At 42.7% G+C, this 27,326-nt stretch overlaps 1 protein-coding gene across 27 annotated transcripts in view; it reads left to right on the top strand.

Annotated features, from left to right (window-relative positions):
- Positions 1-27,326, top strand: part of tcf7l2 (transcription factor 7 like 2) — an 85,211-nt gene that overhangs the window by 43,262 nt on the left and 14,623 nt on the right. For all 27 annotated transcript variants that reach the window (XM_026314943.2, XM_026314942.2, XM_026314949.2 and 24 more), the window contains one exon: positions 26,474-26,606. In XM_026314943.2, coding sequence (XP_026170728.1) covers positions 26,474-26,606 — 133 coding nt within the window. The remainder of the gene's footprint in view (positions 1-26,473; positions 26,607-27,326) is intronic.

The raw sequence follows: 27,326 nt of genomic DNA, 5'->3' as shown, positions 1-27,326 counted from the left end.
GTGCATCTGCATAAGTGCACACCTGTTTAAACTGCGGACAGTCTACCTCCACCAGTAAATCCAGGCACACTCACGCCAGAGGCAGAGTGGCTGCAGAGCTGGGTCAGGCTGGAGTCATTGTATTCCTCCTTGACATAATGTAGTCCTTGTGTTTGACTGAACCTCTGTGTGTGTGTGTGTGTGTGTGTGTGTGTGTGTGTGTGTGTGTGTGTGTGTGTGTGTGTGTGTGTGTGTGTGTGTGTGTGTGTGTGTGTGTGGGGAAAAAGGTTGTGTGTGTGTGTGTGTGTGTGGGGAAAAAGGTTGTGTGTGTGTGTGTGTGCAGGTGTATGCTTGTGAATGGAAATAAGTGTTTTTGTGCATGGTGTGGTAGTGGGTCTGTAGTAGTCAAACTACAGGGGATGAGTTCATGGTTAATTTATATATGAGACTTGTCATATACAACATATCCAACTTTTGTTTCTTGCTAAATTATAAATGAATAATAATGTTGATGTTAAGCTGACAAATTGATTTATAGGTCAAGAATATAAAAGCAAATCAACTACAGGACCAAGGCCAGAAAAGGTTGTAAAATGCTGCTGCAGGGCAGAAAGAAAGTAAACTGATAGAGACAGAAACAGAGTCGACCAATCAGAAAACAAGAAAAGCCACAAGACAGATTTATAGCCCTGGCATATAAAACAACTCCCTCTCTCTCTAATGGCATGTGACTTGTCATTGCTTTATTAGCTATTAGTGAACTGATATCTGCTCTAATACTGAACCCCCTACCTGTAAGGGTAAATGTCCTAGGTCCACAGGCAAGCACGTGGAGCATGAGAAGCATGAGTACATAATGTGGTGTCAGCCTGCCTCTCCCGCCATTTTAATTGTCATATCTCCTCTGCCTTGATTTGAGCAAAAAGGGAGACCTCTGCAAAACCTGGCACATCAAAGGCTACCTCCCCTAGTCTTACAAGTTGCCTGTCTCTTTAGAGGAGCCTAGGCTTCGGAGAGCCAGAAAAGGGGATTGGAGAGGCGGCGTGGATTCCCGGCTGGAATGAGTTTGATGGGCTAATTGTAGCCCCCAGTGGACAGAGGCACACATCACAAAGGGCCGGCAGAGTGAGGAGCAGAAGCTGTGGATGAGATGCAGTGGCTTTAAAAGGCTACTGCTAACTTTCTCTTCCATCTTCAGATCTTTGCACATGGCTCTCTGCTGCCTTTCTTTTCACTATCTTATCTTGAGCATATGGTTGCCTGGAATGTTCCTGACATGTCTCACTCTTTTCTCCACTGTTTCCTCATTTATTGTGCTGCATGTTTAAATGTTCTTTCCTCAGCTTTGTAAACCTGGCAACTCCCCCGAGTAGTCCTGCCCGTGTGTGTGTGTGTGTGTGTGTGCATGTGTGCATGCGTGTGTTTTTTTTTTCCCCCCACACCCCTGCAGTTTATTCTCTTTTTCTGAGCAGGAGCTGTAGACCTAGTCTACCTACTATGACATTCTACTATGAATTGACACTTTATAAGGCAAATGAGCAAACCTCAAGAAGAGCACATACGTCAGAGGCTGAACCATAACACAATGCACAACAAAGCAATGTAATGCACAGACAAACACATAGAATCATTGCGCCTTACTACCAACAACATTACCAAATGGCTCGACTGTAGTGGTGATCAAAAAGGCTCTCCGCAGCTTTGAACAGTTCTCTGTTTTCCCCCCATCTGCATCAAAAAGAAATCAATAGCTGAAACTTTTGAGTGCATGTATCAGTTTTTCCTCCCATTGCATCCCCCTTCCCTCTGCCAGTTTGGCAGTTGTACATTATGCCACAAGAGTAAAACAGTAAAAAGGAGATAGGCACAAGGAGATGACACCAGCAAGGAAGCAGCTCGTGTTGGGTAGGGCCCTGGCTGGGAGAAAAATCAATGGGAGGGAATACTTCCATACACGGAAATGGCACAATGGGAGGGAGAGGAGGGAGTAAAGATTTTTTTTTTTTTTTTTTTTTTTTAAACTCAAAAATGATGCATTTGTTTTACCCAGGGAGAGAAAAGATGAAGCAAGAGAGAGAGAAAAAAAAAAACACTCTTCTGAACATCTTTGAAAAAAAAAAAAAAAAAAGCTAGTTCTTTGGTGAGGTTGAGTTGTGTGGTTAAGGTTTGTTTTATCCAACTGTGCGGAAGCGTGTGTAGCTGTCTTTCAGGTCTCTTTTTAGTTGAGGCGCAGAAAGACTACTCATGGCATGTTCAAGGGCACTCAGTGGACACGGATGCCCTGCAGGAGGCGGATTTATGAATACAACATGAGTAAACAGACACCTACATATACTATTAAAATAGTAAGCCTAGTACTTGGCAGTAGACCATCCTGAGTAGTAATTTGAGTTGGTCCGTAGCAGTTCAACCTTACTCTTCCGAGGGTCATTGATAAAGACTCTAAATCAGCCCTAATTTACCAGATACTGATTTGCACATTGGCAGTAATGTATTCCTGTGTGCATTCCTCCAATACAAGCCTTTTAGTATTCACTTTAGTGATAAAGGATTTTTTTTTACACAGCAGCTGTGAACAAAGAATACAATAGCGCACAAACTCGAAACACAATTCCAAGCCTGAGCCTCCAATGGCATTCAGACTTCAGTGTGACTGAGCGAACCCATTCAGTGGGAGTATGCGGCGGTTGGAGAGATGGTATCAAGTTGCCTGCAGATGGAGGTCAGTGTGACTGGCACAGTTGGCACCTTGGCACAGCAGCAGTGTGCTGTAGCACTCAGCTCCGCAAAGGATGCGTTGACTGAAGGGGGGCCTGGTGAGCGAAGCGTTCTTCTCACTTCTCCTTTTTTTTATTGTCTGCGCTTCCTGTTTTGAAAGCCATTAAGGAGCAAATTTCCTCACAGCGAGAGGGAAGATGAAAAGGCCTGGTCTTTTGAAACATGTCCAAGCGCAAATGTGAAAAAGAGGGGGAATGATAGCTATCTGTAAACATCTCAGTTGAGGGGTCGACGGAAAAGGATTTGTGAGGGGGGAAAATGATACATTCATTTGCGTTCATTTTTTTTTTTTTTTGATTTGCTGATGAAAGAGATGCTGCAGTTTTTGTTCCAAGCCAGCTGTATTGCTCTATTCACAACCACACTAATACATCAGGGCAGGCTCGCATAACTGCACAGCCACCACCCCCTTACCCCCTTCCGAAAATGCTTTGTGACATCTGCATCCACACATGTCTCCATTCACTGTAGCCAGTGAGTATTTATAGACGAGTTGGTTTTGTCATCCATTGATCCCCTCAGAGTCTCTGATCACAAAGCTGTTCTTCAGCGTAGCATTTGTGTACTTTCAGCTCTGTGTACCTGAGAGCACCTGAGGTTACATGTTGAACCTGACCTGGTTTAAAAAAAAAAAAAAAAAAAAAAGACTTGATCCAGCCCTTGGCACTTTTTTGTTTTAAACTGCAACACTGGTAATACCAGTCAGTCATTTCATCTGTGACAGCTGTCATATCTGTTTAGTATCTGTTTAGTTGGCATAAAATATATTTACACCAGTTTCATCTCAGTGGTGCTTGTCTAGTTCCTCAAGAGTAGCAGGAGCTTGTTGCTGCAGACTCTCCTCCTCCCACTTCTCTTCCTCCTCCCTCCTCTACCCCTCACTGCCCCCGAGCCTGGCCAGTCTGTGCCTCTTAATAAAACCGACAGGCTCTAATTGGGCTTAATTGCACCCTTCGGGCGTCGTCAAAAGGAGTGTTGCTAAACAAACTGCAGGGTCTGCAAGCAGGCCAGCCAGTCTACAGCAGCACATTGGCCGCTGAGCTCATGCTTGCATGTATACGTACAAATCACCAAAGCTGTTGTATGCACAGCCTGTGCGAGTGTGTAACAGCGCATTAGGAATGTGCATGAGTAAGCATCAAGTTTAATTATGTGGGTGTATTTGGAGAGATGGAGAAACCATTCATTCCTCACAGTGAGCCAACTAAACAAGAGCTCACAAGTCTGAGAATCTTATGCATTCAAGCAGGCAGCATCACCTGACTGTGAACCGCTCTGCGCTGCTAAATCGACACAGACAGCAAAACACAGTCCGTCTGTGTCTTTCAAGAGGTGTCTACAAATCCAGGTGTCAGAAAATAGTAGTGCTCTACATCCCAGTAGCACCACCTCCTGGTTAACGATCAAGGGCGACCATGATACTGGCTCCCATTCGAACGTAGTCTAATTGAGAGCTGGGGCAGGCACTCGCCACATGGCCCTTTCCTGGGTCACTGAGCATAATCGATGGAGAGCTCCAGATGCAATTGAGTCATTGAAATGGCAAAGCCTAGCCTGTGTGTGTGTGTGTGTGTGTGTGTGTGAGAGAGATAGTGGTGACCCGTAAAGCTGTGACCCGCAAGGAAAAAAAGGGAGATAATCACATTGAGCACAGCACTGTGGTAAAATTCTTCTGGCCATTTGTTCGCCCCTCTACCCTTTGAGTTATTTACTCATTACAGCCTTTCACAGCCTGTTAGTTTTTGCAAAAAGTTTTGGAGTTCCAGCTTGTTTTTGAAGGCTTACAGCATAATATGAAAAAAAATGCCAAAACCACGATCATTTCTATTGTGCAGCGTGTGAGCATGTAATGCCAGGAAAGACACAGGGAACGAGGCATCCATTGTGTTTTTGTTCAGAGCTTAAAGGTCATGTAATGATGCAGTGGCTGAGCTGGAGGCCCCATAAAGGCTGGAAGGCCCTCATTTCGGTGGCCTGCTGCTGGTCAAGTGCCTGGCTAGCAGATCCTGTCTCACCCCTTCTTTCAGGAAAAGAGGCAGAGCACATAATTAAGATATACAGCCCAGGGTTAACTGAATATATAGACTGAAAATATAGAGGAGCAGACCAGTCGGCCTCAATCACAGCCTGTGGTTTAGTATTTGGCTGCAAACGGTGCCCAGACCTGTGCGAGTGTGTGCATCTGTGTGTGTGTCTGTCAGCAGTCTGAGCAGCATGCTATAAAAGGCTGGTGAGTCGAGCCATAGCCTCTCTGTGTGTCGGGGTCACAGTGAGCCAAACTGTTTGTGCGTGCATGTGAACACGTACACATACTTTACGTGGATATTCTATGTGTTTATTTATGTGTGTGTGTGTGTGTGTGTTTTTGTGTGTATTATAATGATGCAACCCCACTCTGACCCAAAGTTCTTTCCCCATCCTGTCTTTCCGTATTCATCCCTGTTGTAATATATAATCCTGCTGTCTAGGGCAATAGTGTGTATCAGAGAGGATACATCCTCCTGCTCCTTGACTTTACGAGCAGTGTACACACACGCATGCACACACACGCACGCACACATACAAAAACACACACATATACACACTCCCACAGTTTGCAGTTCACGCCTCAGTTATTTCAGTGCTTTGTCACTCTCTAATGATAACTATCCATCAATGGTAGGGGTGTTGCTCTTGGAAATGAAGATGGATTGAATTAGTGTTGAGTGCGCTGGCCGCTGCGTTGTGGTGGCAACCCGTAATTACACTGTCAGGACCATTGAACCCCCCTCGACGAGACGCTGAACTTAACACATTTGCACCAGTGTTGATTACAAGGTCTTTTAGTCTGGGCAGATTCACATCATGTAGTTCCTAATAGCAAGTGAAAGACCCAGTCATTTGTGGAGAATTAGTGTATGGTTGTGTGCATGCAGCGGTTCCCCTGTGTTGAGTTAACAGCAGCGATCGAGCATGTGCTGCAAATTTACTTTAGTGTGCACTACTTATTGTGAGAAAATAAAACAATATTAAAAGCTATAGGCTGTTTTGTTGTTCCATGTTCCAAGTGCACATTGGTGCAAGCATACCTTCATGTTTTAGCGTAGGGACTTTAGAAAAACAAGTGTTTTGCAACCGTGCCATCAGTCAAAACTGGATCCAAATCGCAGAGGGAGCTGTGTGTCCTGGACGTGTTAACCACTGTGTATAAAGGGATAAAAAGATTCATGTGGACACTTTCCTGAGCCGCAGTACTCTGCAGCTAATATGGAGAGAAGTCAGTTGAGAAAGCGGCCAGAGGAGGCAGTGCTCCACGCAAGCTGCAGTGTTTTGATTGTGTATTTGTCCTTTCCTTACCAATTTGAAGTGTAACCTCACAAAGTCTACAGTTTTTGCTCCAGATTAATCAATCATTTTAGCTTTTTGATCAGTAAATATTGAGATGTGATATATAAGAATCTAGTACCTCCTTAGTTGTTTACAATTTAGTTATATGTAATAATATAAGGAAGATGTTTGTGGAGATGCCAACCCAGTAACTTACACACAAGTTATTCTAAAGAAACTAATGACATAAAAGTATTTGGCTGGTAATGAGCTTTTTGGCATCTGTGGAACACACAAGGGCATTTTTGAAGAAACCCAAGCAGCAGATAGCATTTGCAGTGTGGGGTGGTGAACACACACACAAACATCCAACCTCTCACCCCTCAGCCACCCGTTCCCGTTTCTCCCCCTCTCTGCGGGAAGCGAAAATTGGACTGAAGTGTTTGTTATTAAATACGTCCGGGGAAACTCCAGGAAATAGACTTAATTTCGTTTTAGAGGCACATGACTCATGAGGATCTTAGCGAACCAATTAACCTCACCTCAGCTCATTAAAAACTCTCCTTTCATAGCCAGAAGCAGAGACTCATCCGCTAACATGGGACATGAAAGCACAAATTTGTCCATCCAAAACTCTTAAAAGTAATTTGAAAGGTAGATAGGAAGGGCCAAAAATCTAGTGACACAGCCAAACTGCAGTGAAGAGAAAAACAGAGGTGATTGTTAAGAGAAGAGAAACAAAAGAAACGATCAAACAGATGATCTCATACAACTCAGACTATATTATCATGTCTGAGAGGGCAACAGTGTGCAGCTCATATTAAAGTTACCCCTTAGTATTTAAGACAGTTTTTTGATAAGTCACCACAGCTGGAAATAGAGAAACATCTGCTTCATACAATAATGGTCAATTCACTTACCTAAATGCGCACCAGGAGAGTTATGTGCCATTGATTTAAGATAGCAGCTAATTCAATATACATTCAGCAGTTTTGTTGTAGTTTTTCTTCTCATATTACACATCTCCAAGTCACTGTAGTACCTAGTTGCTACAGTGACTGTTGTTTTTCTGTAAGATCAGTTTCTTTGCAAACACATAGCCAGCCTCAGAATTTGAACTGACTCTTTATCATTAAAGGAAGAGCTAAACACTTTCACTTCAGCTCCCAGAGTACCAGAAGGCAAGATGTACGTAGTGGTGTTTTCCTGCCTTTGTTGCATCTGTAGGCATAGCTACTATATACACTTTTCAGTGTTTCCTGGGGTTTTCTCTATTAATATCATTGAAAGTCCATTTGTGTCACCAACAAGAACATTAATATTAGTCATAACATAAGGATTACGCCGGAGTAATTGCATGTGCACTGGGCTCTGCCTTTTTTTCCTGCGCATGAACCATTATATTCAGGCTTTTGCGGAAACTGTCTAATGGGTTAATGGCATTGAGAGGAACCATTCAGCTCTTTGCGTCTGCGTTTGTACTGGCGAGTGCAAGTGTGTGTGCATGTCTTGGCTCACACTGTGCGTGCTCATCAAACCCCATGCAAACAAGCAATCTCTGTCATCTGCATCAAAATAATTACAGAGAGATAAACACACCATTTGACCATTTTCACAGTGATCTAATCTGAAGCCGGGCTGTGCGAGCGCATGGCGGAGATGATCAAATCCCTGCTTAATGGAACTGATCACTACTCTGTGTTCAACATTCAGCCGACAGCCGAATTACAGATGCATCTCTTAGTGTTTCTCTGCATTTAGCATGCCCGCTTTGTCCCTGCAGCCATGTCTATTTAGAACAGAAATTGGGGTAAAAATTACATTTAGTATTAATTTAGATTTTAACTGTGTGACCCATTTTTCTTGGCTGTATATACGATGTAGATCAGATGTGGGGAAGAAAGCGCGGGCCTTTTGTCTTGAGGTCAGGATGGCGGTGAAAGTGGAGTGTATTGGTTACAGCCAGATTGCTGCACGTGTTTCTATCTCCTTTTAGCTAGAAGGCAAACGGCATCCGAAATCTGATTAGCCTCCATTATAAAGAGTGATATTTTCATCCCGCCGATTCTCGGCACTGCGTCAGAGCATTTGGTCGCTTTATTGCCGGGAAAGGCCTGCTCTTTTGACAGATAGTAGATATTCCCAACATCACTTGTTTGGACGTTTCTGTCATTTGTGACATGGAATAAAAGACGAGCAAGAAAATAAAAAGCAACTAAATAATGTCAAAAGATCAGAAATCAATGGGCCGGAGGAATGTGATCCGCACGGCTTCGTGTGTGACCGCTCTCCCCCCTTTGCATTACGAGTGTCTTTCCACATCCACTAAAGTTGCTTTTGTTCACCCCCTCGGAGATGTAACTCAAGCATGAGGAAACCGGCTGACAATGTTTGGATATCCGCAAAAAATAGCCATTTACTTAAAGGTTACTGGCTGAGGTTTATTGAGTTACATGCTCATCAGTGATGGGAGGCAGAAGAGTTGAGCCATGAGAGAGCTCCGTTAATGTGTAGGTTTGTATTTCACATTTTGATGCAACCATGATGTGGAGGAGCAGGAAATGATCAATGACGCTGTGGAAGAAATGGTAGTTTAGATGGAAGTTGGATTTTAATGTGTTTTCTGATGTTTGAGTTTTATAATCTGAGTAAAAATCTAATCTATGTAACATATAAAACTATTTTAAAAGAAGTTAGAAAAATATTTCAAGGTAACATACTGCCAATTGCACAGTATTATTAACTTATTTTAATATGCTTAATTCTTTTTAGAATTCAGTCCTCTAATATAAAATATGGTGTTGATATAAATATACATTTTGTTTGTAATAACCAATATATAGAGCAAAACATTTTAATATTTAGTTATATACATTACAAAATTTTATATATATATATATATATATATATATATATATTTTTTTTTTTTTTTTTTTTTTTTTTGCATAGGCAAATATTTAGTTATCAGAAGGACCTTCTCACAGTTACAGTGCAATACAAACGTATAACATATTTTAAATGGGTCCCTGTGTCTTTAAATTAAAAGATATAAATGATAAATACGTGAAGACTGATTTTGAAAATTGATAAATGCAAACATTTTACCTGCAGATGGTTTCGTGTCTTTATTCTGGTAATAGCTCCCCTTGTTGGGTAAAAATAGATACTGCATTTACTATCGTCTGGAAATTTGGTTAAAACTTTAGGTCGTTGCCAGCGCACTTTACCACCTCCTTTTCTTCCTAAAGAAATGTCAGACTCCTTTATATACCCATAATTTTTATGGGTTATGCCAGAGGTTAGAGTATAGGGTTTCAACTTCTGTGGGAGTTGTGATCTATTCTAATGAGAAAAAGAAAATTCAGCACCACAGTGCTTTGTGTCACCCACTGAGGCTGAGAGATAGACACAGGATTAAAAAAAAAAAAGAAAGAGGGGGGAAAAACAATTTCTGGACATTTCTAGGAGATAAATTTAATTTCTTTGCTATTTGGAGGTCTTCTTTGAAAATGCAATTGTAATGAACACATTCAAAACTGGAGAATAGATTTACCCTCGGCTTCAAATAACTTGGCGTTATCGGACTCTGTCATTCGCTCCTTCCCATTTTCGAGCTGCTAATTGATGTTTTTGATGTCTGCGAGAAAATTGAAGAAAATGTCATGTGTGAACCGGCGCGGAAGTTAATAAGATTGACTTCGTTGACGGAATTCACAATGAGCGAAGGAGAGGCGTGTAATGGGGACTGCTGCGAATTCGCCCGTCCATCTGCTGGGGGATGAAATCGAAACCTAGCACGAACGGGCCCGTAGAGGTCGATATGGAGGGATGGAGCATTTGGGATGCCCCCTCTACCTAAAAAAAAACCAAAAAAAAAAAAAACCTTGTCCCCCCCATTTCTTCTTAGCGGTTGGGTTTTGTTTTGTTTTCCCACTGATTGGAGTGCATAAGCAGCTGTTTTTCCAGAGGGCTGCTAACCCGGCTTGGGCTCAGCTTTTTTGTGAAGTCTTCTCCCAGGGCTGCCTCCTTCCTTGCTCCAGACAATAGTCATTCTTAATGCTGTTTTGAGTCTGAAAAGCCACAGAGCTTTATAAAGGTTAGATTAAGATGTGGCTAAAAGATGCACCAATATCAGTTAGGGTCATTGCATATGCTTGGCCAATGTGTAACAGAGCCTGAACTTAAATCCCCTTAAATAAAAGGATAGACGCACCACTGGGGTCGCTCCATCTTGAGCCAGTTATCGAGCGCTGGCTGAAAGCCAAACGTAGCCGCTTTACTTCTCATATTCTCATATACTCATATTTCTTTTTGAATCAACTTAATCCAATGATTGAAGTTATCAGTTAAACTTTACAAATTTTTAATAAATGTCAGTTAATTCAACGTATTAATTTGTGGATTTACATTAGCGTTAGGTGGAACGGTTGCTGCGTTTTTAATTGGGTTATGGATTAGTTGAGTTGGGTTCAGTGCTTCTGATTATTTTTCCCTAAAGGGGAGTGAGCTAAACTCCTAATACGGCCAGTACCCCTAAGCACTCTTCTTTTTGAAGACACCAAACAAAAAAAAAAAAAAAAAAAAAGTGGCCTCTGCTAGCATTTGGCCCTCCGAGGATCGTGGATAAGGGACATTATTCTCAGAATAGGCAATTAATTCCACTGGCAACGATCGGTTAGAGCTTCTTCCCCCACCGCCGCTTCAGAAACCCTCCTCTCCACCCTCCACTCACCATTTGAAATGCTAACACAATGAAATATTTTTCTATTGGTCCATGTCCCTCGGCTAAGCCACCGCCGCGGGCGAAGAATTTCATCGACTGATGAGACCACAGGCATGCTCGATAAAAAGGTTAACTGTACGTGACACACACTCCAAGTAGCCCGCGCTACCTTGAACTCTCAAGTTCTGTAACTTTTATTTGACTTTTTATTGTTAGCGAGGCTGGGCTTGTTTGGCCGCGGTGGCTAAAATCGAAGCTTTTTTTTTTTTTTTGTCACCGTGTTACAGAAAAAAAACGAGGATAACGTGACCGTTTTTTAAAATAAAGCAATTTCCTTGTTTTTGATTGTGCTTTTCCTGCGATGGCATTTTGCAGACGAGTTTCCATTGTCTGCTGATTATTTGACAGCTTTTTTTTTTTTTTTTTTTTCATAAAAAGGAAATGGGCTATAATCAAACGCAGTGCCTCTCATATGATAACTCACAACAGTTTTATCCATGTAATGTACTGTTTCATACAGTACAATAGAGGAATTCATTTAAATCGTGAAAATATTTTGCATAGGCAGGTGAAATTGATTAAAAAGCAAACCAGGATTTGTATTTATACCGAGTTATTATTCTTAAACTGCTAAAACGTTTTACTTTCATTTGCATTTCCTGTATACAACGCACTATACTGTACATTTGTATCCATTGTGTTGGAGTTTACAATAGGCTGGCTCTGCTCTGTGAGAATAAAGAACAATCCAGGATGGCACGTTTCTCCCACATTCAGGAATAGGCAAGGTAGACTGCCAGAGAGTGGGAGGAGGATTCCAGGCTGTTTTCAAATTGTTAGTAAAAGATATATGGGCACAGAATAGGTATGGCTGCCTCAGTACCCCCAACCCCATCTTTCATGCACACAAACACACACACGTACACACATACACAGACGCAGAGTGTGCCGAGCGAGGACTGAGGCAGGTGGCTCCCCATGGCTGCAGCTTCATGACAACATGCCATTAGAAATAGCAGGCCTGTTGATCAATCCTGCCGACATGACAGCTTCGCCGCGAGGCCTGGCTCTTTGAGTGCCGACGCTGCGGCAGCTCCCTCTCCCGTTTCTCCCCACTAATTGGTGAAGGTTTCTCTTATATATGCTCGTGGCACACGGCTTTTTTTCTCCTCCACCTCCTCCTTCTCCTTTTCTTCTTTTTCTCCCTCTCCCTGTTTCTGCTTTTTTAACTTCAGCTTCTCCTTCCCCCATGCACCCTCCACCCCTGCCACCCATTTTTATCTCTATGCATATATACATCTGCATAATATAGATATACAGTATATGTCCTATATGAGAATGTATAATGTTTTTGTTTTTGTTTTTGTTTTTCATTTTACCGATGTCACAGTGGAAGCAATAACTTTGGGTGAGATATTGCAAGTCGGTTGAGTAAAGGGATGTGTGTGCCGCGGGCACTGTTCGTTCTGTATTTTTTGTGGGACTATTGGAGCTGGGATTTGACATTGACTCTAGGCAATGTGCATCAGCACCAGATACACAATGGGGATCATCCAGAAGAAAAAAAAATTAAATCTTTGTCAGGTGAAATGAAGGAGAAACTAGGCCTATGATACACAGTCGCATTTTTAATTGCATGGTTTGTTTTGACAATTTGTGTAATACTGCTAAAAATCCTCCATCCATAATTGACTGTTTCATTTACATTGAAACTTTTTTTTTTTTTTTTGCTTTATACAAGCAGCTGTGTGGCAGAATCACTATTTGTGTTTATTTGATTTATCACATAATCCCTTTCTTTTTCATCAAACAGAATTAAGTTGCAAAATGTCAAAACAATTGTCAGGAAATGGCTGTGTGTTGCTCGCTGACTTGTCACGGCACACGGGGCTGCGTTCTAATTCCACCAGCGTTTCGCCAGCGCATCACTCTTAAACACCACCCACTCTGAATCTCTCCCAGCTAAATAAATGAGGGGGGAGATAAGTACACATTAAATGTTTAACTGTCTCGCATTTGTCATCTGTTTTACCCCTCTTAATTAAACAGACGCAGCTTAGCCTCAGCTCTCCAAGTGAAGACACACAAGCACACACACACATACACCCTGCCTCTGAGCGCTGGAGCCTGAGTGCAAACACTGTCCTGCCGATGATTAATTTAGCTCTTAATATTTATTTTACCCAGTCGTGCTAAGTTAGCGGCTCAGTGGAGGGTGAACTAGAGATTTAGTGTCTCAGTCCTGCAGGCTGTTGTGTTGCAAAATGAGGAAGATTTTTTTTGTTTGTTTTTTGTTTTCTTGTTTTTTTTGTTTTTTGTTTTTTTTTTTTAACATTTGTCCCATTATGGTTTTCGTTGGTTGAGAGAAGACATACACTGTGGGCCGTGTTGTGTGTCTGCATCAGTATTTTATAGTTACATGATGCATGTTGAAAACATTAACTACTACCTCCACCCAGTGGCACAAAATGAAAAAAAGCAGGTGTGATTGGCAGTACCCAGTATTTAATGTAGTGGGAAGACTTGCCTTAAGCGAAGAGGGGGATGTATTCACCACACAATAATACCGCTATCTCCCACTCTGCATTGTCTCTCTCATCGCCGACCTTATTACATGCCGTGTTTGGCATGAAGAATCCCCTTCTTATCGACACTGAATTTTATTGCCAATACGATTAGATGGCCGTCTTGTTCTAGTAGTTGTTTTGACATCATATTGCATTTTCTCTGTGTAGATTGGTTTATTTTTTTCTTGGTGAATCAGAAAGGAGATCTGTCTACACCCCTGTGCTCTCAACTTGCTGACTGTTCTGTAAAATGTGGTGCAATTGAACATTGAATGGCACCAGCGCTTTTGCTGGTTCTGGGGGAATCAGCAGATGCGGAAAGGGAAAGGGAAAGAGAGAGCTGGAGCCCCGGCCCGGGGTGAGCAGGGGAAGAGAGGAGAGTAGAATTGGGGGTTCCTCTGAAGCCCCCTCTCCAGATCCAAGGAGCGGAGCGGGGATCAAAGTGGCTTGTTTTATGTGGCTGGTGTGAGACTTTGAAGTCCCAGAGTCACCTACAGCACTCACTTCATCAAGTTCACTAGTGTCTTAATAGCAGATCAATAAGTTTCAAAGTCGGAGAGTTAATTTAATACTAGCGCTGATGTGATCACGCTGGGCCACAGAGCTGCCTGCTCTGCTCCCTCTCGTCTCTCTTCCCTTCTCTCCTCCTCACCTAGATTGGACGTGTTTTAGACTCTCAACTTGAATTAAGCCGTGGTGGGATTCTGCGTTCGGTGCCTGTTTTCACAGACAGCTTGGTGTGAACACTTAATCAGTGTCTGTGCTTGAGTCACAACAATTAATAGATCATTTGTTGAAAAATGAATTTAATTTACAACACTATTTTGCAGAAATTTGCATTTTACGATTTTGATTTTGCATCAGTATTTTTAATATTTGTATTGTAAACATGATTTATTAATGTTAATTAGTCCTGTCAGAGCTTAAATTTTATTTCTTACACATTTTGGGCAACAAATTATTAGATTTTTATAGAATAATAATAATAATAAGAATTTATTATTAAATCCAGTTTACCTCCTAATTTAATTTAATAGACATATCCCAGGAAATACAAGTCTAAATTTTAATAGCAAATCGTGTATAATAATGCACATTTAGGTGAGGATTTAGCAGGAGTAAATAAATTGACAACTATTACAAATTATTATATATGGTTTTAAATTTGAACGGAGCACAGAAAAAATACGACAGCGATGCCGACGGCTTTTGGAGATCGGTAGAATCAGGGAAACGAAGCGCCTTCTTGTGTGCACTATTCATTTCAGAGAAAGGCAGCACCATCTGTACTTGGTGGCATGATACCAGTGAGTTTGTGAGGCCGAATCGGCACCTGGAGGACAAAAGGCCAATTTAGTATGTTCATCTAAGGGTTGCTAATGGTATTAGGGAGCCGGCAGGGTGGTCGGCAGGGGCCCGGCACTCCAAGGTGAGCCCCCAGCTTGACCCCCAGACTCACCAATTCACCGGGCTGCTGGCATTAGTGCCCCACATCTGCCATTTTTTTTTGTGTGACCCCCTCTCAATCAATTTCACTGCATTTTATAGTCAGAAGGGCACAAATATAAAATAAGTTTTCTTTTGGCCCAATTAAAATTTTTGCATTTGGCCGCTCCTCTGACTGAGATAATAGAACAGAGAAAACTAATCAGTCAGAAGGATGAATCCTGCTTCCAAAGCCTGGCTCTGTGTTGCTTGGAATTAACAATACGTGAGAAAAGTGTTTGCTCTTTAAAATTGTGTAAAAGATAATATAAGAGTGAGGAGTGAAGAAGACGGCATGTCAATTTTTAAAAACAGGTGCAGGTAGGAATGCTTTTTGTTAAGGTAAATGAGAGATTTATCATCATTAAGCCATTCTGAAAATGTTTCTGAATACAGAAATTGGAATGGCATCATTATTTAGAAGATGTTTAAATTGTGTGTTGTGACATATTTGGTGGAGGTTTGGGAAATGGTGCAGAGAGCTCCAGAGAGCCGTGTTTGACGGAGCCGTGGTGTCCTAGCGTGAAGCTGTTTCTGTGGGAAGCCGGTGGCAGAGCAGGGAGAGAGCTCCTGGATGAGGCTGAAATGCAGTGGGTGGTGCTGACAGAGGCTGCCTGTGTGGTCCTCAGCGGTCGGTGCTCCGTCGGGCTCCGCCGGGCTCTGCCGAGAGCACTGGAGGTCCAGGGTTTTAATGAATGTTTCATGTTAAATTTAGCTCCAGCATTGTTCACAGTGAAGCATTTGTACATCGCCTTTTTCCAACAACGGTGAAAAAGCAAATCCAGATCTTCTCGCAAAAAGAAAATCGAGGAGAATAAATCCGTTCTATTTCATCAAAAGAAAAAAATAGGATGTCCTTTTGGATCTAAATTTTGTCTGTCATCATTCAAATTATTTTAAATTTATGATTTAAGTCTCTAAATATGTTAAAATTATGAGTCTAAATATTTCTATATTCCTCTCCTTTTTTCTTGAGGATCCTGCTGTTCATGGACCATGAAATCTTGCTTCATTAAAAGTGTATTAATCTTGTCCCGTCTCATGGGAGGCACCTTTAGATGATGTTGTGTCTTTTTCTTTAAGTTGTTGGAGGAAAAAAAAAAAAAATCTTCCAGATTTGGTCCCTGTCAGTCAGAAATAATTGTGTGCTTAATCTTGTCCCTGATGGATGACTTGGAGTTCAGCAATGGGCCAGCTCCAATGACAAATACAATATTAATATTCATTAACTGCTTTGACAATGCTAATTTTGATGCAGTAGTAAAGGGCCTTCCAAAGTTAGCGGCCAAAGCATCAGAGCTGAGCAAGGTGGCAAGATAATTTGTGCTGCTTTACTGAGCTGAAGGCTTTTAAAGTCTTAAGCGGGGGAAAAAAAGGCTAGGTACCACAAACAAAATAAAAGAGAAAGGGAAAAAGTTCAGACGCATTGGAAACCAGGACTGTGGAAGTAATACGATCAAGAGACGGCTACAAAAATTTGACACTTCCAATGCTGCATCTTTGAGCAAATATTTTTTTTTATTTAAACAAAAACTTACAACAAAAAAGGAACCTAACATGGTAAGTCAGCACATTCTTGATTTTTTTTGTTTAATCTTTTTGATCTTTTCAATTATCGCCATTTGAAGATCAATAGTCATTTTTTTCTGCTGTGGTTAAAAGGCTCACAGCGGTGGTATAGTGGATGGTCGGATCACGGCTTTAAGAGTGGGCTTCCTCTCTTCAAGCCACCAGTTGGCCGGGTTGAATTTTCTATTGCCAGCTCTCCCGAAAACCATACAGGGCTTGTATCCATTTATTGGTATTTTTGGTATTGTTTTAACTGCTGTTGTTGGCTTGTTGTCTGGCAGGTTTGACTTTGGAGTTGGGGTTTTCTTTTCCACTCTCAGTTGTCTTAAGAGAGTTCAGGCAGGAGTGTTGGAGGTGCAAAAGCTGCACAACGATGACAGGCTCTTTTGGTGATAAATGTCTTTTTTTTTTTTTTTCTTTTGTTTGGCTGTTTTTTTTTTTTTTTTTTTTTTTTTTTTTTTTTTTATTATTATCCTGAGCTTCCTACATCAAAAATCGGGGCTACCGACGGGCAGGACCGAGGGGCAACGTGGCTGCAACACCACACACCCTTTTTGCCCTGGATCGGAATGCTTTCTCTATCCTTTTTTTTCCTGACACCTTTTCTGTCTGGCATTTGTGTTTTTGATTTTGTATTTAATTTAGTGTGACTAGCGGTGAATGGAGCGTGGCTAGTTTTGGGGATTAATGACATGACGAGGGACACCCTGCTGCTTGAGTTTAGCCAAGTTAGGGCAACTCCTATAGACGGCACTCCACTACCTTTATGTCTGCCAAGCTGCTGAATGAAAGCCTCTCTCTCCTTCTTTTTGTTGTTCTTTCAACTTATCAAAGAAAGAGAGATGGACACAAAAGAGCTTATTAGGGGGGATATGAAGATGGGCGAGGGGAAAGAAGGAGCCCCGGTCAGATGCGGAGAAGAGCAGCGCAGCCCGAGTGTGCGTTTGAATGCATGAGGGGGCTGAGAGTAAACAGCCAGCTCTGGCCGGCTGCTCGCACTCCTCTCCGCTCTGGGACCTGAAGGGCTGCCGTTCTAAGTCGCTCCAGCGTACCTTGGCTTTCGCCCGGTGCTTTTCCTCCGGCCGCTCTCTTATCGGCTTAACCCATCGGGCATTAGCGAGGGGCTGCCGTAGATGAGGTGCTGCCCCCCAGTGGATTAATGGCTGACATGGTGGTGGGAGTCTGCTTGGAGTCTGTGCACTGCCACGAGTGCCAGCATGCTTGTTTTAACCAGGAACCGAGCAGCATCCCAAATACAGCTCTTTTAAATGGTAAGACTTTTCAACATTTTAATTACAGCTGTGCTTTATTTTCTGCTGCTTGTTTGGCTTTTAAATATTATGGTTTGATTGAATTTATTCATGGATATTTTTCTGGGCTCCGTTTGGCAATTTATAACACTTATGTTGCTAAGTGACAGATTGACAATTTGGATAATGAAAGGCAGTGTTTGATTGCTTTGTCTTGACAGCCTGACAGAAGTGTATTATTCTAAGACATCAAACTAAATATGATTATTTGTTATTGTATGGTAAAACACAGGTATACATTGTGTAATCCATGCTGTTATTTATACTGCAGAAATGTGAAATTGTGCATGTTTTTTTTACTTTAAAATTGAGGTTATTTAGATTGTTTGCCACATCTGCTGCTCTATCCTGCTTGTCTTTTTGGTAACTTTAAGAAATCAGGGTTTGTATTCTTTACAGTTCATGTCTAAAGTATTTAAGTGTATTTCATTTTTTTAATCAAATATGATTTGGTAAACACCATAATTAAATCGTAATTATTATATGAAAGCTTAAAGAAGAGAACAAGGACTTTGAAGTCAGACTTGTGCGTTAATAGTATTTTCTGTGTACTTTTGTTATTCTGCATTGGTGAAAGTAATCTGGGAATATAATGAATTAGTAGAGGTCATAGGTTGTTCCGTTTCCTTGTTTTGTAAAACTTTTGTGTTCTTCCTTTTTTATTTTCTTGTCTCAGACATTTTTGGGTCTCGTGCGAACATCTTAGACAGTGGAGTGCAATAGAGTATTTTTTCTCCCCCCTCTGCTGTCTTGTGTTGTGGCGTTGATGCCATTGTGGCTGGGTGATTGGGAGCTGTCCATCACTTACTGCCGAAGTGGCAGTTTACTTAAGAAAGTGCACGTGGGACAAAAGGAGATGGCAGGAGTGTGGCAGGCCGGCTGAATAGAGGGAGGGCAGGCAATTAGCTACCGCCTTGTCGGGGCTCTTTTACTTGTCAAGCTGGAGCCCCAGCGCTATTGTCCAAGCTGTGTAAAGGACTTTCCCAGGGCTTTGTTTTGGCTTTAAGGGCCTCAGGACTGCCTGCTGCAGGCCAAGGGAAGAGCAGGGTCCTAACAGTGATGGAGAGTCTGAACGAGCCCAGGAGAAAAAGAAAAGAACAGTGAGTTAAGAGAAAAGGTCTGGGTTTTTAGTTGATTCTGTTGCCAACTTTTTAAATGCCTCCATACAACTTCATACATCTTTCTGTTTTATTGGTCTCTCCCTTATATATATATATATATATTTTTTTTTTTTTAAATTTCAACATTTCTAAGATAATCATTTAATAAATTCCTTATTCATTATTTTCGTCTTTAATAACCCTCATTAAGTTATATTAAATATATATTGTTACTTGGATGGAAATAATTTATTCTATAAATATTTAATTTGTTATGGTCATTAGTCAGGTTCAGGTTGTTAAGGGGTTATAAAGGGTAATTAAAAGATGACAGGTCTAGTTCATCAAAGAATTAAAGATGAAAATTCTCCTTATATTTGGAAATTTTCAATTATGCTAATTTGTAGTTTATAAAAAAATAACATTTCTTTATCTCAAGTGATTATTTAAAAATTGGCTTTCATATTTTTTTTTTCTTTTATTAGGAATTTATATAAAACTAAATGTGGGCAAAAAATAAGTTAAGATTCAATATTAAGATTATATGTCTCAAATTTTAGTTTTCCAAAATTACAAATTAAAAGTTGTTTGATGGAAATCCTCTGTAATGCACCAGGTCTGTCTGCACTGATGGTCTGTCTTTGTGCCTGTGGCAAAAAAAAAAAAAAAAAAAAAAAAGTCTTGTGAGTCCATGTGAAGCTTCATCATTTGACTTTAGTATTCAGAAGAATAATGGATGTGAAGGTGAAATAGTTGCAGGGAGAAAGGGCGGTAAGGAGGGGCTCGAGGCCTTGCTCACAATGGAGACAGAGTTGAGGGGGGACTTAGAGGAGAACTGTTCTCTGCTTTAAGGTATTGTTCAGAAAAAGTGTGAGGAAAGGAAAAAAAAAAACAAAAAGAAAAGGTATGTCGACGAAAGGTGCCACATCTGTGTCATGCTGAAGACTTTCTCTCCCTCTCCTCAGTTTCCCCCCCGGAAAGTGGGTATGAAGAGGGGACTGTCAGCATCACACAGATAAAGTGACTGTTGGCCACACTTTGCTGAGCCTGCCCTCCCTTTGTGGATGTTGTTGTGTCTTGTTCCTTTTTTTCCCCTTCTATCTCTCTCCCTCTGCTGCACTCTCCTCTTTGTCTCCATCGCTCTCCTTGCTCGCTTTACCTTGTAGCCAAAGCTTTTCAAGCTGCCAGTTCGTCTCTGGGCATCCTGGAGGCACAGCAGAGCCCACACACATACACACACATACTCTAAGAAACACATACACAGACCCAACATACAGGAGGGATTTGGGTAATAACTGATTTTTTTGTTTTGTTTTGTTTCTGTATGTGTTTGTGAGTATATTTTTTTTTTCTGGAGTATTGCTAGTGGGAAGACTGCAGCAGTGCTGAAAAGCTGCTCAGAGTCATTTTCCCTTTTCTCTGTCCACACTCTGACTCTCACCTCTTCTACTTTTTGTCGCTGGCGTCAAAACTTTCACTGAATAAGAAGAGGTGACTGCTGCCCCGTTAAGAGCAAGGGCTTCTGTAGTTAGAGTGAGGGGTTTGGGGGGGATTTTTTTTTTTTTTTAAAAAATGGAGGTGGGTGGGTGGGGAGGATTCTGGTGACTGTGTGACTGTGTGTGTGTGTGTGTTTGTGGGGGAAACTAGGCCTCAGACCCTGAACCTGCTCTAGACACTTCAACAGCTACACCCGCGCTCTTATATTAAAACCTGGGGGAACAATGGTCAACTGGCCGCAGCACCAAGTGAAAAGAGAGGGGGGACGATAAACATACACGCACACACACCACACATGCCCAGCAACACACTTGCACACAGTGGAGGAAGGAGCCAAGACAGGAACAGACAAAGAAGGAGGAGAAGTGGAGGAGAGAAGCGGCCAAGAGAAGCAAGAGGGCTTCTCCCCGGCGTAGAGAGGGAAGGAGGAGCTGGGGGGCCAGGTGGAACAAGGAGGAGAAGGAGGAGGAGGAGACGGGGGCGGGGGTGGGACTGACGGGGTCATGTACCCGCGGGATGGAGCTCCAGCCGGGCCGGAGGAGACGGGAGCCAAGGCAGGAGTCGTGGGCCCCGGGCTCTCTCTCCTCCAGCAGGTGGGCTGCTGGCACCTCAATCTGAGCAGCTGGGTGAGTAACGCAGCACTGCTCCCCTGCTTCTTCACTCTCTGCTTCTGCTTACCACTGACGGCTTTCAGCGTTATTCTGACAGGTTGTTGTTGTGGTGCAGGTTGGTAGTAGGCTGCTGAGGGCGAGGGAGGGAGGGGCGGCGTTATTTGGGCTGAGGGATTTGTGGTCATCTGGTTTAAAACATTTTGCCACATCAAAAAAAAAAAAAACTTGTGTATGTGCATGTAGCATTTTGTGTGTTGTTGTGTATACCCATGCTTACTTACTCGATTCTCCATAGACTTGTATTTGTCACACACTTCAAAATTTCATTCTCTAAAATTGGAGCCTAGATAATAGATATTATAAACAGAAATAATTTTAAAGTATATTTCTCTTGATAGGAATATTATTTACTTGACAAAACATTATTTGATCAAGCTCATGTCTTATCCATGATATGAAAAATAGGATTTCAATAATCGGACAGATTAACATATTCCTTTGTTAATGCTGCCATCCGATTCAAATTCTTAATTGCTGGGCTTTCAAATCAAATTCTGAGGAGCTGATTGCATTTCAAAAGCAGAATTCAGTCTGGCTCTTAACACTGTGGTACAGTATCACCTCTTAGAGAAGCTCCTTTAACTCAGGTAGGAGAGCTCAAGAGGCTGTTTACATTGAAAAGAAAAACCTTCAACACACGTGTGTCTAAGAGGCGATTTGTCTTCGCCAGAATAGAGCAGTTCTACCAAATAGCACTTCATATTTAAGCTATTTGTGTGCAGTTTTATTTATCTGTGACATATCAGAACATGTCCTTTCTGAGATTCTATTTGATGTGCCGACTATCAAAGATGGGAAGCAAAAATAAATGGTGACGAATGACTTGAGTGCTAGCGAGGAGAGCGGGAGGAAGGAGAGCAAAGGCTCTGGCCCACATAATATTTTTGTTCAGCGCTCTGATCAAGCAGTCGGCATGTCATTGCAGCAAAGTGAATAGATTAACTTTTAAATATACTGTGGTCTCGGGAGCCACTTGCCCTCAGAGACACATCTTCTCTGCAAGAGAAAACTGATCAACACCTCCGTATCCACTTTTTAAATTCTTTTTCTGCCCCCCCCTCCACAATTCCCAGGTTCTTAACATTGTGGAATTATTTTTCCCCTTAATGATTAACCAAGAAATGTTATTTCTGAAATGTAGCAGTTTTTTTTTTAATCAGCACAGGATGCTGGAGGATTCTGACCCTGATAAGCCTTTAATTTGTCGGAGCATTTCATATTCCATTGCTGTTAATCTCTCTAAGTATTCCTTTAGATTGTCTGCTTGAATCTGAAAATTGATTTGATTGAGTGCTACCAGAGCTTGTGTTCGTGTGTTCGTGTGTGTGTGTGCGCGCGTGCGTGTGTGTGTGTGTGTGTGTTGGCATGATATGGTGTTTGCTTAGAGATGAAGATCTTTAGCCTGGAGGGGGCACTCTATACCTCCCAAAGGAAAACAGTCATGTGTAACCGGATTTTAACAGGACAACACTGAGTGATGAAGGATTAGTCATTAGATTGGTGTCAGCACAGTCTGTACTTTTTGTTTTGTTTTATCAAACAGCAAACACTACTCATTCACACAGAAATAAGTACTCTCTGACACTTTTCCCCAGCTCCCCAGCATTGCAGTTGTGTGTGTGTGTGTGTGTGCGTGTGCGTGTGTGTGTGTGTGTGTGTGTGCGCTTTCTGTGGTGTCACTCCATGTGTCTTGGACGTGGGCCACTTGCACGTTCTGGGAGAGGCTCAGGGCGCTCTGGCAGCTTTTTCTGCTTGCTTTGGAATTTGGAGGCCTGAGAGGACCCCAATCCATCACGGCACTGTCATCCCCACATCTCTCTGCTCTCTTCCTGGCCTCCCTTCCCTGCCCCGGCCTCACTACAGCTCATTAGCGCCCCACAAGCTGTTGTGACAACTCATCATATCATGACACAAAGCAGAGAGACAGAGGCTCTAGTCCTCCCCCGCCCAGCCACCCTCCTGGGCTCGCAAGGTCGCCACCTTCACATTTAGGGCTCAAATTGGCCCTGCGAGGTGCCACCAGGCGGAAATGCAAGGCCAACAGCTTTTTCCTGTCCAGCCTCCACCTCTCTCCATCCCTTTGTGTCACACTGTCACCCCCTGCCTTCTCCTGTACCCCCCCGTGGTATTAAACTCATTCATTTGTTCACATCCAAATGGGGCTCTTTTCACGCTGTGGTGAAGTATTAGCCACCAGCCAGTGTAGGAAATATTCCTCGCTTGAGATATTGTTTCGATCGTACCAGCAGAGCAGCTTGTGAAATGACTTGAACACTTACAACACATTGTTAGAAGTTTTGAAACCAAAGAATAGCATTGTGTGTTAGCCATCAGTGGCAGGTAGATGTGCAGGTATTGTAGAGAAACACCATTGTGAATAGAACGTGATCACAATGACACAAAACAAATTCAGGCATAGAGGCTTTTTTTTTTTCTCCTTTTGAGCACATGAGCCTGGAAATAAAAGAATAGAACAGAGCCACTGAAATATCAATAACCTAACCAGAGGCTGTAACTGCTGCTGCTGTTTGTGTCTGCTGTACTTCAGTGTGCTGCCTGCACTTCACAGCATTGGCCTTCCTCAGTAGCAGGCACCGTATGTGTCCTGGATATGGAAGGAGTCAATGTGCTCATTGATGCTTATACAGGGGTGTGTCTTAAACTTTTCTTCAGGGTCTTTTTGAATGTGAAAATCTCTTTTTTGAGGCCTGGTCATCATAACAACAGAGCAGTGTGTGTGTTTGTCTGTTTGTTGTAATGACAGTTGTGGTGGGAAGGATGCAAGTCAGCGGGGGAGTAGGGGCAGGAAATGTTCTTTCTTTTCCCCTGGCTTTTACATAGCAAGGAGACTAAAGCCTCCCACGTCGCCTGCTTTTGTTTATCGGTGCTCTGTGGGCTCTGTGCGACTGAAGCGCCCAGCAGCCTGCCAGACGAGTCTTGGGCTCGTATTGTCCTGCAGTGGCCACAGGGCAGTTGGTGGGCCTCCTTTCTGCAGGGACCACCGGGTGATACTGTGACGTCAGCGGTGGAGAAGGTGGTTGCATGTGTGATGATCACGTGGCATGTAGAGTGAGCGTGTGAACCAACTGAAGTTCACATCAGCTGACTGATCGTATATGCATTGGAGGATCGACTACTGTGGGTGTGAGTTTTCAAATGGTGTCAGCTGACCGGAATTCAAAGGGAATGTAAAAAGTCAGAAAAGAAGATAATTCTTCAGTCTGTCCACTATTTATTACCGAAACTGGAGATTATGTTACGTCCCTTTTTTGTTTTCTCTCTGTAGTGGACTGAGCCAACTGTGGAGGCAGCAGTGAGTCCAACCTGTTGCTATTTACCTCAGTGTGGACAAAAAAAAAAAAAAAAAGAGCACACTCTCAGACCACAAATGACTATGATGTAAATCGACTGGCTTCTAAATTGACTGACTCTCTCCATCTCCCTCTCTCTCAGTCCCATACACACCCCTCTTTGACACCCTCTGTCTAAATGTGGACTCAGTGGATGGGCATTTTGAACCGTCTTCTCAATGGATGGGGCTTGTGGACAAAAGAACTCATTTAAATGGCCACTAAAGCCTTTCAGCTCCGAGAGATGAAGAATTGACAACATTCTTTCACATCATTACCCGAGGGTGGCGTGGGGAGCTGTGAAGGAGGCGGGTTAGGAGGTGAGAGACTGGGACAAGAGAAAGGGAGAGAGAGGGAGACCAAGGCCTTCTTCTAGCGATCAGATGCCGCTCATCTGCTGTGTTTAGCAGCTGTTATAATCCCCATCCCAACTTTTTCTCTACCCGTTTTTTCTTTTTCACTACTGTCTTCTAGATGTGCAGATCAGATCAGAAGCCCCTATGCAATGAGAAGTGTCTTGGTTTGTGTTTCTTTTTAACGAAGCCCATTCCACCTACCGCCCTCTCCACTCTCCGACACACAAACACGCATACACACCCCCAATCCCTCTCTCCTTCTCTCCTATCCCAAGCCTTTTCAGCTCAGGGCTGTGAATGAGTCCCAGGAGTCTCTCTGCCTCCCTGGAGTTCTGCTGGGGTTCATTAATCTTTCATTGGGACCATGGCAATAGGGAATGCCCCCCCGCCCTAGTTCCCACTCCCCCACCACCACCACCACCACCACTATAGAATAGAGGTCTAGATGGCCTGGCTTGTATGGCCCAGCTTTAACTGCCCAATGAAAATTTAGCACAGGGCTCTGATTTGACTGTTGGTGTGTTGGACTCTAACACAAACCCGATATTAACATCAGTCTCAAAGAGCCTGGGTAGATGATTAGTCTACAGCATTAAGTTCTGCTCACATTTGCCTTGCCCTGGGCCCACAGCTTTGCATTTGTATTGTCAGTGAGCATCGGGCAACAGGGCATCTTATGTGTGTATGCCCCCCTGCTGACATCTAGTCCCATTAATGTTTTTCAAAGTCTGTTGCCTCAGTGGAGCTTTTTTTTTTTTTCTTTCTTGCATGGGTTAAAGTCGCTAATGAGGGTGTGTGGCCTATGAGAGAGCAGACTGAACACACAAGCAGCTTGGTGTCTCATTCCTCTCCCCCTGAACATATCATCCATGTTATGATAAGCCTGATTAGTGCTGCTTCTTTGACTGCTGAGGGCAGGATAAGGATGTGGGGGTAAAGAAGCGAGAGCAGCCTCTGCCACCAGCCTAATCTACAGCAGAGCTATAATCTGGTTATCTTGTGGTTGGGGACTGTGTGTATTAGTGTCTGTCCCAGCCTGGCCTGATGAGAGGGGCTGAGCTCCGGTTAACGCAGGGGCCCACGGCAGCACACCCCTAAAGCTCCACTGTAATCTTTGGGTAATTGAAAAAAAGGGGCCTGCACCACTTAGGAACACAAAGAGAAGATTACATAGCTAAAACTAATTTGGCAAAAATGCAGAAATGGATTTTCAGCCCCACCTCCTCTCTCCTAACCCTTTTATTACTATACACCCCTACCCTCCATGAACTGGGCCCTGGGGGAATGGATGAGGGAAAGGGAGCGAGGAAGAGGGGAGACCAGGATGAGGCTTGAGAGCAGGGAGAAAGAGAGCACAGCACTGACTGGGCCTGCTAATGACTGTGGATTTACACGCGCTGCCTTGATTTCGTGGTTTACAGATGATCGATTACTTCGTTGCAACCGTGGTTAAACGTGCCTCATCACACATCAGGCCCAAATGTGAACTGGCAACCCCCCAAGCCTCCTAGATTGTGTTACTGAATTCCAGAGTGACACCACCGAAGTGTTTTTAATTACAAACCACACTATTTTCACTGTGGGTTGGTGGTTTGGCACCTTGAGAGTACCCAGAATTTGATAGCTCTTCTTTTGAGAGCTTTTCAGACCAAGCTGTAATTCTGTGGCAGACGCCTGCAATCTCTAACCCCTTACCCAAATATTAACACTCTGGCCTCCTTTTTTTCCTTCCCTCTTCTCTCTCTATTACCTTCTATCTCTCTCTTTCTTCTTTTCTTACAGTCTAATAAGGTTCCAGTGGTACAGCACCCTCACCATGTGCACCCTCTCACGCCTCTGATCACTTACAGCAATGAGCACTTCACACCGGGGAACCCCCCACCTCACCTACAGACAGACGTGGATCCCAAAACAGGTAAAGCACGAAGTATTTTGCCACTGCAAGCATCTACATTTGACTGGCATGTGATTACTATTTTTTATTTTTCAAATAGAATTTCACTTAACAACAAGGTGCATGTTTCAATGCCATGAGAAGACAGTGCTGTGTGTTTTAAAGGTGTCAGGGTGAAACACTGCACTAAGAATTCCAAAATAATATAGATAGAATAAGAAAAGCACAGGAACAGCTCTGCTTAGATAAGGCACTCCAGCTCTTTGAAACTGTTTGCACTGATGGGTGTGTAAATGTTTTATTATGCACTGCCACTGTGGTACACATACAGGACCTTTTGTTTGTCTGGATGGCGTCTATTGGCCTGTAGAAACATTATTGTGAAAGCAATTCGATTTCAAACATGAATGTCATATTTACACTTCAGGTGTTCTGTAGACTGCTGTTTAAACTAGGAACCTGTTTTATATTGATAGGCCCATATATTATGTGAAGAAGTTTTAAGAAATAGAAATGTCCTTTAATTGCTTCTTTAATGACCACAGAAAGATTACAGAACTCTTTATGAGATGGGGATTGGAAAGCAATTCAAATGCTCCTTGTTGACTGCTGCTCTCATCTGTTACTGACTGATTTAGCTATCATGGTCCTTAACGTGATTTGGCTTCAGTGGAAAGTTGCGTTGCGTTCAAGAACCTGAACAGTGGCTCATAAACGTCTCGTAAAACATGGAATTCGGCA

The sequence above is a fragment of the Mastacembelus armatus genome, chromosome 19 (genome assembly GCF_900324485.2).
Source record: "Mastacembelus armatus chromosome 19, fMasArm1.2, whole genome shotgun sequence".
NCBI classification, from domain to species: domain Eukaryota; kingdom Metazoa; phylum Chordata; class Actinopteri; order Synbranchiformes; family Mastacembelidae; genus Mastacembelus; species Mastacembelus armatus.
The sequence above is the reverse complement of the archived record's forward strand: the minus strand, read 5'-3'. Positions and strand labels throughout refer to the sequence as shown.